The sequence below is a fragment of the Vigna umbellata genome, chromosome 3, assembly GCF_029865625.1.
Source record: "Vigna umbellata cultivar VRB3 chromosome 3, Vumbellata_1.0, whole genome shotgun sequence".
In the NCBI taxonomy this organism is placed as follows: Eukaryota; Viridiplantae; Streptophyta; class Magnoliopsida; order Fabales; family Fabaceae; genus Vigna; species Vigna umbellata.
In genome coordinates this window covers 8,370,591-8,382,500 of record NC_142167.1, presented here as the reverse complement: position 1 = coordinate 8,382,500, position 11,910 = coordinate 8,370,591, and the positions used below count along the sequence as shown (strand labels likewise).

Genomic DNA, 11,910 nt, shown 5'->3' with positions numbered 1-11,910 from the left:
AGAGAACTGAAGTTTGGCTAAAAATATTTATCCAAAATTAATATTACTTTTACAAATATATTACATAGATTTGTAACAATAAGAAATGTAAATTGCATAAATTTACCTGAGTGATTCAATAAAAGTGACTCAAAAATAAATAAACAAATCAAGTAAAAATTTTCATTTTTACTTGATAAATCCAACACTATTAAAATATAAATCTAACTCATTAAAATATTAATATCAAATTCTATTCAAAATTTTAAAATAATAAACTTATATGTTTTCTTCTCCAAAACTTTTTCATCTGTAATTAATATATAAAAAAAAATTAAGCTTTCCAACACATACGTACCCAATAATCTCATATCCTTCAAAAAGTCCATATTAATAATAATTTAAATTCATTCTCTTTATATCTTATGAAAGCAAAATTATGATAAAATTTTCAATTCTAAAATACACAAACCTCGAATACAATAACTTACTCTAGAAATATTATCTAGACAAACCCAAAGTGGAACTGATAAATTTTGGATTCTATTACAAGTCTTTGTTATGATACACAAACATGATATTTATAAATAAGAAATGATACATCTAACATACAAATTTTTTACATTAACTTGATATTATTATTTTTTATCTTTTATTTATTTTAAATACAAAAATGTATTCTTTTATCATCATTTTATCATTTTTCTTTTCTTATAATACGTATAAAACAAATGTAAATATATATCTTTTATCATTATTTTATTATTTTTTATAGATATCTACATATACTTTCGTGCGTTGCACTTGCTCAAAGCGGTGAGTCAAACATGGTGGCTGCTTCCACATAATTATCACCCACCCACAAAGAAAACAAATGCTATAAACTAGTCTCCACAGTCAAAACCTTTCTCAAAATACAAGTAAATTTTATACCAAAATCTATACTAGAACTATTTACAGAATGGTATTTTGAAGAGATTTAGATAACGTTGAAAATGAAAATGAATGTTTAGTTTTACTTACTACTTATATATCATAATCCATCATAAAGTTTAGTGTTGTAGTTGCACACGTAAAAACCATATTCATATCATCTAGAACCTGTTTTGTCTACCGAAACATGGTACAACCCTTCCATTAAAGACAACACAACACTCTCAGAAACACTCATAATCCAAAATGAATCTCTTAGCCACCACCCTCTTCATCTTCCTCTTCGCATTCACACCCCACAAGGCCACCGCTGCCACGTGTCTCCCCGACGAGGAAGCGGGTCTGCTGGGTTTCAAATCCGGCATCCGATCCGACCCGTCCGGCCTCCTCGACAACTGGATACCCGGTACAGACTGCTGCACCTGGAACGGAGTAGAGTGTCACTTCAACAGCACCCGGGTACAGAGACTGTATTTAACGGGTCAACCCGAAGGAAACCCCAAAGCCATCTTATCTGGCACCATCTCACCCACCCTCTCAAAGCTCCGACTTCTTGATGGACTCTACCTCTTCAACCTCAAAAACATTACGGGTCCTTTCCCCACTTTCCTCTTCCAACTTCCCAACATCGAATTCGTTTATTTAGAAAACAACAAACTTTCGGGTCGGATACCCGAGAACATTGGCAAACTCACCAAACTATACGCGCTGAGTTTAGTGGGGAACCGCTTTACCGGAACCCTACCGAGTTCGATCACCGAGTTGACTCAGCTAACACAGCTCAAACTCGACAACAACTCGCTCTCTGGAACACTCCCCAAAGCCATCAACAAACTCGTTAACCTAAATTACATCTCCCTCGAAGGGAACCAGTTCGAAGGAACCATACCTGCTTTTCCCGCGAATCTTCGGAGTCTCATACTCTCTCGGAACAAATTTTCCGGGAACATTCCTGCCTCGATTGCAACTCTGGCGCCCAATCTGACTTACTTAGAGCTAGGGCACAACTCGCTTTCCGGGAAAATCCCCGATTTTCTCGGAAAATTCAAGGCGCTGGACACGCTGGACTTGTCGTGGAACAGGTTCTCGGGAACCGTGCCGGCGAGCTTTGCAAATTTGACCAAGATCTTCAACCTTGACCTCTCGAACAATTTACTCGTGGACCCGTTTCCAGAGATGAACGTGAAGGGGATCGAATCGTTGGACTTGTCGAACAACAGTTTTCACCTGGGGAAGATTCCGAAGTGGGTACTTTCTTCCCCGATAATATTCTCCCTGAAACTCGCGAACTGCGGAATCAAGATGAGAATCGAGGATTTCAGGCCTTCGGAGACCTTCTTCTACGATTTTATAGATCTCTCGGGAAACGAGATATCAGGAAACGCGATTAGTTTGGTGAACAGCACACAGTATTTGGTCGGGTTTTGGGCTGCGAGGAATAACTTGAGGTTTGATTTGGGGAAATTGAGGTTTGGGGAAAGGTTTAGGTATCTGGATTTGTCGCATAACGCCGTGTTTGGTAAGATTCCGAACAGCGTCGTTGGGCTTCAGAAGTTGAACGTGAGTTACAACCATCTCTGCGGTCAGATTCCCAAAAACACGTTTCCGGCAAGTGCTTTTGTCGGAAACGATTGTCTCTGCGGTTCTCCTCTGAAGCCTTGCAAGTAAGCCTAGTTAATAATGTATTACACTAAGTAAGTTTAGATGTGTTTTATTTTAGTTTAAAAATAATCAGGTTATTCAAAGTCAGACCTGTGATATTGCTAAGCAAATAATAAATAAACTTATCTAAAAAGCTGTTGTAATTTAATTAGTATATTTTGTTGATTACTTTGTTCTTTAAGATTTTTGCACATGCATAAATGATCGTAAATATATATTTTTTAAAATAACTGTACTCTTTTAATAAGCGTGTGTTATTTTCATTATAATAAATAGATATATAAAAATCAATCTATTAATATTGTTCAGTAAATTAGTTTAAACATTTATTAATTCAGGAAAGACATTAATAAAAATTAAAAAATGAGAACAATCCTTATTTAATGTCAATTTTATCTATTTTCATAATTTATTTTCATTAGTTTTTTCCATTATGCTGAATTTTTGCAATTTTTAATATATTGTGAAGAACCTTATTTTGATTATGATACGTGTAAAACATATTTTAGTAACCAAATGAAAAATGTAAGATTATAAATTTATAATTTCTTAACATTTTATTGAAACAAGAAAAAAAGTTATGGTATTTGTACGCATATAAATATCATATTGTATTACTAACTACAAATTTATCAAATAAATATATGTAATGACCTAATTAATCTATAGAAAATATTAATCATAGCAACATCAAGCAATTTAATATATACATAGTATATATAAAGTCCTCCTTTGTATAAAATATTTTTTTCAAAAAATACTAATCATTCACAGGTGAGGATCTTTACATAACTAAATATACTCAATCATCTATCACCAAAACACCAACTTCACATCCACACCTCAAAATTTGTACCATTGTTCATGTAGATCATATAGTAAACAAACAATTAACCGTACACAAAAAACAAAATTAGGTTTATTATTTTTATAAAATTTTGTCATGCTTTTTGCATCATATGATTCATGTTTGTAATAAGATATTTATCCACGAATATATAACATTAAGGCTCCACTTGAGCAACCTACCATGAAAATATTAGTTCTTATGAATCCTTTAGGTCACAACAATATTACATATTGATTACATATTGATTTTATAGATAAAGAATTTTTTTGGAATTTCATCATCTAAAGTGTATTTTCTATGTGAATTTATGAGTTTATTAAAATCAGGATGACTGGAAGTGGAGGGAAGAATGGAAGAGGAAGAGGAAGGAGTGGTAAAGAGAAGCAAGAATAATAAAATGAGTTAAATATGTTTTTATCTTAAAGTATCATGTGACGTTGGTTTTCGTCATTATTCAAACCTTTGATTCATTTTCATCCACTATTTTTAAAAAGTTTCAAAATTTAGTTTTCCATGACTAATGATATTAGTTTTTTTGTGTGACGTGACTAATTGTATATCTCGTGTAAGGCCAATTCTAGTTTTCTTTTATGATTATAATTAAAATTAAAAAAAAACATTAAATCTTTAAGGCCAAAACTGAAATTCCTATTCTTCTTCATTCCAAGTTGGAAAACTTCTCTGTTCCTTTTCAATGTTCTTCATCATGAAGCCTTTAACTTCATAAACCTAAGTCTTCACCTTAGGAAACTTGCTTATCTCTTCAGGGTGCTCAACATAGCACTGCATATGCTCCTTCAACTTGGACCTGCAGCAAGCACAAATCAAACCACGTACAACCTTCCCCAACCAACATAAATCACAGTCACAACAAATTCGCCATCATCAAGATCCCACAACATAAACTCAATACCTAAATTTCAATTCAGTGTGAAAATAATTCACAACAACACGAATTTCTTTTAATTTAAATTTCATTTCTATTTTCAATTTCATTTGCCTAAATCACGTTTGCTTGAATTGAATTTGTGTTATATGGATCAATAGGAGTAGTGAATCCGTTGTCGACGAAAGGTAGTTATAAGTGTGGTCGTCGCAATTGTAAGTGAATTTATTGTTGAAGGTAGGAAACTTTTGGAGACACATGAAAAACGATGGTGTTGAAGTTGCCACTGAAGTCAGTATACTCCAAGAGAATCACGATGTCGTAAGAGATGAACACGTAGATCAAAGATGATTGTCTCGTCGTCTAAATTAGAAATCGTCTTGAATATGATACACGTTGGCTATATAAGAAAAAAAGACTAACATTGTTAGTCGTGGAAGACTATATTGAAACTTTTTAAGAGAAGATAGATGAAAATTAATCAAAATTTAAAAAAAAAGACAAACTAAAATGGCTTAGTCGTGAGATACTGTATTGAAACTTTTTAAAAGATAGATGAAAATTAATCAAAGTTTTAAAAAGAGAAACAAAAACTAAAATCGCATTATATTTATGAATAAAAAACATATTATACCTAATAAGATTAAACATTTCGATGGTTAAATAAGCGTTCGATTTAGTTGAGTATAATAAATGCATAGGGTTCAAAACTATTAAATGTTTCACCTGCATACATTATATTTATGGTTTCCTTGGTGGACTTTTACCTTTTGAAAGCCTAATTCCGGCTCAATGACACTCTAATCTTGATTAGTGTGATAATCCATGAGTTAGTGGTATAATCCTAATCTTTGAGGGATCCTATCAATTAAGTGTTTACTCGAACACAATCGTTTGGCCTTGTGATATTTGATCGGCATGTACTATAATTAATACATTAGTACATATAAAAGTGAAACACAGGAAGAAACATGAGACTAAAAAATAAATTAACATCTAGAGAAAAAGTAAAACTTCCACACACTTCTTCTCACTTGATTCAAAAAGTGTTTATAGCTTAATGTAAAATCACTACTTTGGATTCCCGGGTATTATTTCCTGCACCTCCAGAAGCAAAGTAAAAGGATAAATGTGTCATTCATCTTTTTCCCTCCACTTCATCCTCCTTACACCACTTCAACACCATTTTCTTCCCCACTTCCACCATTTTTTTTACAGTACCTCTCTATCCCAAACAACCACATTCAAAACAAGAAGTCATTGAACAGAGAAAGCAACAAGAAAGGTTAAGAAAATTGTAAATCTCACCAACCCCACACATCCAACCAGGCATATTGTTATCTTAACCCATATTTGAAGACATTACTTCCCTTCTTTTTCCCTAAAGTGATTCTCACTAAACATAACATTAAATCCAAAGGTTTAACCTAATGGTTGGTTTTCCTTTTAGAAATGATTATTAAAAAAGAAAAGTGTTCTTACATGATAATTGTTGATTAAAATTCTTGTCAATAACTCAGAAAATCTAACAAAACTAATATTCTAACAAGTAGCTGTTGGGTGTGGTCCCCAAACTCATTTCAAGATCCATTATCGGATTCATTTAACTCAATACCAATTCAAACACTATTTCTTAAATTCATGTTCTGCATGCAAGACCTGAGAAAAATGTAAACATTAGTATGTTTTATTAGAATCTGAGTTCACAAATGTAAACATTAGTATGTTTTATTAGAATCTGAGTTCACAAATGTAAACATTAGTATGTTTTATTAGAATTTGCATAAGTTCACAAGGTGTGATGTACCTCAGTTGGTGTGCAAGTAGAACATAAAGTTTTATGTCATTTATTTATTTTGTTGAAATAAGTGCAACACATGTTATTGTATGGTTGTCAAATTTGTGATGTCCTATATTTTCATATGATATGGGTTGACTTGTTGGTAGAGATGTGTGCATAGGATTGAAAGGATAATGTTGGTTCTCTTTCTTGTCTATACATGGAATTCATAAATGTTGGGAGCAAAGTTTACAATTAGGGTTATCTGAACCCAATTATAGAAATCAACTAATACCTAAAATAAATCTGATTTAGAATTTTAACTAGGTTAAGCTTATTATAAATAAAATCCTCACTTTAATAATTTCCTAATCTGGTTTCTAATTATAATTAAATGAAAACCTTAACTTTTCAATAATATAAGTAACCCTAATTATTTCTAAATATAATTAAAGGGAACTTAATCTCTAATCCATTCTTCCAATCTCACGTTTCCAATTTCTTTAATTCACTCTTCAATGCAATAAAAGAATTTCATGTATAGATAAGAAAGAGAACCAACATTTATGAATTCAAAAGAAGAATAATTCAAGGTGTTCAAAATTAAATTAACAACTACCACCAATATATTATAACTTAATAACTTAAGAGTAGCGGCTTAGATAGTGCAACTTTTAAAATATATTTTTGCCCTTAAGCAAAAATATAAATAAAATCAAACATTAGTTTCATTAGGATTTGAGCTCACATCCATTCAATCCTATAGATACATCTCTACCAACAAGCCAACCCATCACATTGAAAATATAGGACATTACAAATTTGACAACCATATAATAACATGTGTTGCACTTATTTCAACAAAATAAATAAATGACATAAAACTTTATGTTTTGCTTGCACACCAACTGAACTACATCACACTTTGTGAACTCATGCAGATTCTAATAAAACATAAAAAGTCTACATTTTTCTCGGGTCTTACACAGCACATATCACAATTTCAAACTCTTGCAATTCAATCTATCTACTCAAATTTTACAACCCAACTCAAGGATAACTGAAATTCAACATGCACCCAAAACCTAAGCCAAAGTACTATAAAAGTTCAATTTTCATAAATGCATCCAAATAAATAACTATCCTTCCAGTTAAATATCCAAACTAATTCCAACAACAAAATATCATTAAAAATATTTTTCCTTACCTAACTCTATCTCTGTCGAAGGAAGCTTGGTATAAAGCTGAAGAATGTATTCAGCAACAGCCTGCAATAGAACCAGAAACAAGAAAAGTATCAGATTTGACACCTTAGCCATGGATCTGAGAATGTTCTGTGATGCCTGCAACATGAGGAGTCATGATAACATTCTTAAATTTAAATATCTAGTGATCAGGTTAAACGGCTCAGTCCAAGCAACATCGGTGCCTAACCCTCCTAAGTGACCTGATTCAAGGTTGTTCATCACAGCTTCATAGTCCACAAGACCACTTCTAGCAATATTTATCAGAAGCGCACCCTGAAATATACAATTGCTTAATAACAAGAAAAATCATCAAAAAACTACAACTAACTAGAAAATTCACTAATGTTGCATTTGCTTGTTTATCTACAAATAATTTGGTGTTGGCAGGAGAACTAATAAATTTGTGATGACTTCATAAAGACTAAAATAAAAAACAGTTACAAACATAACGACCTAATAACTATAAAATAACTGAATCTAAAATTGTACAGAATATTAAACACTTAGACAAGACTAATAATCCTCTTCCCGACCCAGGCTTTCTAATTTCAACCTCAATGGCTTTGACGAAAGCATCTCCTTTGATGAGTTCCATTTTCATGGGAGATATAGTTCTCATCAATCATCAACAATCAATATAATAAAAGAAATTGCTTCCAAAATCTTATTCTATTTAAAAAGGTTATTACCCATTTGTCATTTGTGTAAGTCCTATTATTACAGAATGGGGATTAACTCAAAAGAAGGAACAAATAATTATTACAGAATTCTGATCATAAGGAAAGTATCTCCTTCTATGTGTCACCTCTTCCAACTGAGAAATAACTCAGTATATTTTTCCCTCTTATTTATCTACCGAATAAATCAACGGATCAACCAGATTCCTAGATAACTCTATTGAAATTCATAAGTTATTCAATAGTTTCAATTTGAAAATATTTCATACTGAGGTATCAAAGATAATATATATACCAAAAGTATTTTGACATATACACATCTCCCAAGATCTTGTGCATACATTATGAGGCTAACTTCAATAAAAAGAAAAATAAGTGAATCAGGGAAGTAAGTTCATCTGAGATGGTAAACACACCTTTTTCATACAAGATATGAACTTATTGTTTATAATACCAGCCTTAAAAACATCATATCCAAGTCAACAAATTTAATGAAAAAAAGTTCGTTAATACTATGCGTAGTTCACAGAACCTTTTAGAAAAAAAAAGGAAGAACTAGATGTCACTGAGGCTATTAAGCACAAACAGATTCATGTTAATAATCAACTTAGAAATATACAAACAAAACGCTTTTCTGTTTAACAAAATAAATGAAGGATTGCAAAAGGCACCCGTTTCATTGTTTAATCGTAGGCAGCAAACAACAGTGTCATCCTTCTTAGCAAAGTCATATATATCTTCATGACTACCCTTCACATCAACAAGATCACGTTCATCATCTTCAACAAAAAGAACAATGTTATGAAATAGATGAAAAAATGAGGCTTATTACAAGTTATGGTCCACAACAAATGGCTGTGCATAAGTCCAGCTACGCTTTGTAGCCATAACTTGTACACCAAATGGTGTAAACGCTTTGCTAAATCCATTCCAATGTTCCCAAAGCTCAAAATAAATATCTACATTATCATTAAAAATTAGTTTTCCACAAACAGTACATTCAATTATCACAAACATATCCATAGGAGAAATTATATCAGAATCTAGTCCCGTGCTTTTACTATGCAGACATGATAGTTGGCAATATCCTTCCGCACATCTTCAAAAGAGAGAACATCAACCTACAAAAGCAGATTGTATAACTGCAAGGCTAGAAATTGTATTGGTCGTTATCTTAAGCCACAAGTAACTGCACAGAGAAGAGTTACCTGACAGGCTAAAAACACAAAGACAAGTTTTAGTGACAAATAGAATGCTAAGGACACACTCAATTTTTCAAGAAAGCCAAAAATCAAAGTACAAGGAACCAATGATTACTTCAAGGGTTCAGTAATCTCCACCCAATTTAGGAAACTCTTAGAAAGGAAATTCAGACATGCAGTCTCCATCCCATGCCAAAATCTGTCTTATATTCATCTGAAAACAAGGTATCTTGCTTTTACCTCTAAACTCTAACCTTTACACTGCAAAATTTCAGAGGACTTCGAGATTCCTAAATGGGAAGAGACAACAATGGAAGAGATTAGAGCCTTGGAAAAGAATGAATTTTGGAGATAATAGATCTACTGAGATGGAAGAGACCCATTGGCTGCAACTGGTTTCAATACTGAAATACAAAGCTAGTAGGAATTACATGCGGCAAAGAAAAAACAATCATTATTTAGTATCATGAAGCTGGGACAATCATTGTTAGTATGGATTACACTTCTTTATTTCTTCTGATTTCTATCAATAGAAGTGCTTATAGAGAAACTTGTCCTATCATACTTATATGAAATAAGGCAACACTAAAAATTTACTACTCATGAGGACACCAAAAGCCATAACCACAATCGTATATGATGTACAGATAAATTTTTACGCCTTCCATAACACCCTAACATGGAATTGAATTGTGAGATGGGATCAAATTTCAACGAGATTTCTTAAGGGGTAAGGAAAGACAAACTTTGTAAAGTAAACGGCATTATAAATGTTTACGACAACTCATCCATGAAAGTTTTCATTCTACTTCATAAGAGGACTGCAACACTTCTTTAATGTTTCAACATCTCCCTGCACATATAATTAAAATCAAAGTCTGATTCATAAATAATAATACAGCCCAGCGAACTAGGGTAAGGCTTAGATGAAAATGCTTTGTTTTGTATTTAACAACTTCATCCATTTCAGTACTGAACTTCTCCGAAATTACTCAATGCCAAAATTGCCATTCATTAATTTTTGTCTATATTTTATATTATTAATGGTGTGTAATGAAGTTGATTAGGATGTTCCTTTCTGATTACCCCAAAGTAAATAGGTTGAGAATAGGAGTTCAATGGATATAACAAAAACATATTATTCATCGAGAACACAAGCTAGGTTAGACGAAAACAAAAAAAAAAACAAAAACTCCTTCTTCTAACTATTCATTGATGTAACGAAAACATATTATTCACCACAAAGAGAACACAAGCTAAAGAGGCTAAAGAGGTTAGACAACAACAAAAAAAAAACCAAACTCCTTCTCCACAGTATTCTATTCATTTAGAGGAGTGGTAGAAAACTCCTTCTTTCTGCGGATATAAGAATTCAAAAGAAATTATCTCAAGAAGGATACCGAGCTTTTTTGCCTTTCCGCTCAAATGGGCCGCGATTGTATCTAAGAAATATTTATCATCATCTACAATCTCAGCTAGGGTAAAACTTCCGGCCAAGTCAGGCAAGCCCCCACCTATACAGGACAATAACTTATTGCAAAAGTCAGATCCTGTCTGGGAATGCAAAGTGGCCAGTTTTTCCACATCTGGTCGAGCGAGCGCGTGGAGTTTAATTTCTACTTTTTTCTTGTCTTTGGTGTAAAAACCTAAATGGAGTGAATGAGCACTCTGGTTTACGTCAATGAGGTAAGGCATGTGTACCCAAGGAAGGAGGAAATGAGTTCCTTTCTCTACACAAAAGGTTGATGTAGTTATTCGATTGAATACTACTGCACTATACCCTGGTTTCACCGTATAAATGGAAGCGCCGGTTGCTATCAGTCCTGTTGCTACCAGCCCAACTATGGAAGCTTTAGAAGAAAGTGTTCGTCGAATAGAATAAAGAGATTTGAGTAGCTGTGTAGCCATGGGAGGGAAATAACAAGAAAAGGAGACTCGGAACGGTGGAGGAGAAGAAAAGTCGAGAAGGATATTTATAATGGGGAGGAAGAATACTACCTACACGAAAATGTGTTAGAAAAGTTGTTTTTCTTCAAAACAAAAACCTAAGCGAAAATTTGTTCTGAAAAGTTGTTTTTCATATACCAAATGACCAGAAACAGAATTTGTCGTTTTGTGATTTTTGAAATTTACTAAATTACATAATAAAAATAAATTACATTTTTAAAAGTTTTTAGAGCAAATTACATAATAAATTTTAATACTAATAAAATAATAATAGTGATGCTAAAAATAAAAATCATGATAATATTAATAATAATAACAATAATAATAATAATAATTATTATTATTATTATTTATTTTTATTATTGTAATTTTAAAATATTATATTAAGTTAAATATTTATTAAATTTTATCTTAAAAATCAAAATTTATAAAAGGATAATGATATTTTGACAATATTTTTTTGACAATATTTTAACACGTGTCATTCTATGATTTGTTCATGTTAATGTTTATGATTATTATTATTGATTATGAAGTAATTTTAGACCAATAATATAGTGACAAAATAATGTTAAAATATTGTTAAAAAATGTTATCAATCTATTATTATCTTTTATAAAAACGTGTTAATCCGGTAAACATATATAAACTTTTACCATGTTATTTTGATATAACCAATTATTGTTACATGACTTATTATTATTATTATTATTATTATTTTGAATGTGTTTTAGCTGTTTTAATAAA

General features: G+C 31.9%; 1 protein-coding gene and 1 long non-coding RNA gene across 2 annotated transcripts; one reads left to right on the top strand and one right to left on the bottom strand.

Annotated features, from left to right (window-relative positions):
- The first annotated feature begins 896 nt into the window (after positions 1-896).
- LOC148201560 (uncharacterized) lies at positions 897-2,742 on the top strand. Its single transcript, XM_088108284.1, has one exon. It carries the CDS (start codon positions 1,159-1,161, stop codon positions 2,578-2,580), a length of 1,422 nt encoding a protein of 473 aa, XP_087964410.1. The 5' UTR covers positions 897-1,158; the 3' UTR covers positions 2,581-2,742.
- A 2,407-nt stretch (positions 2,743-5,149) lies between these two features.
- Positions 5,150-11,249, bottom strand: LOC148201559 (uncharacterized). The gene is made up of 2 exons (XR_015784593.1): positions 8,686-11,249; positions 5,150-7,610 (listed from the first exon to the last, which is right to left on the bottom strand). It is a non-coding gene; the product is annotated as an uncharacterized LOC148201559 (long non-coding RNA).
- Between the last annotated feature and the right edge of the window lie 661 nt (positions 11,250-11,910).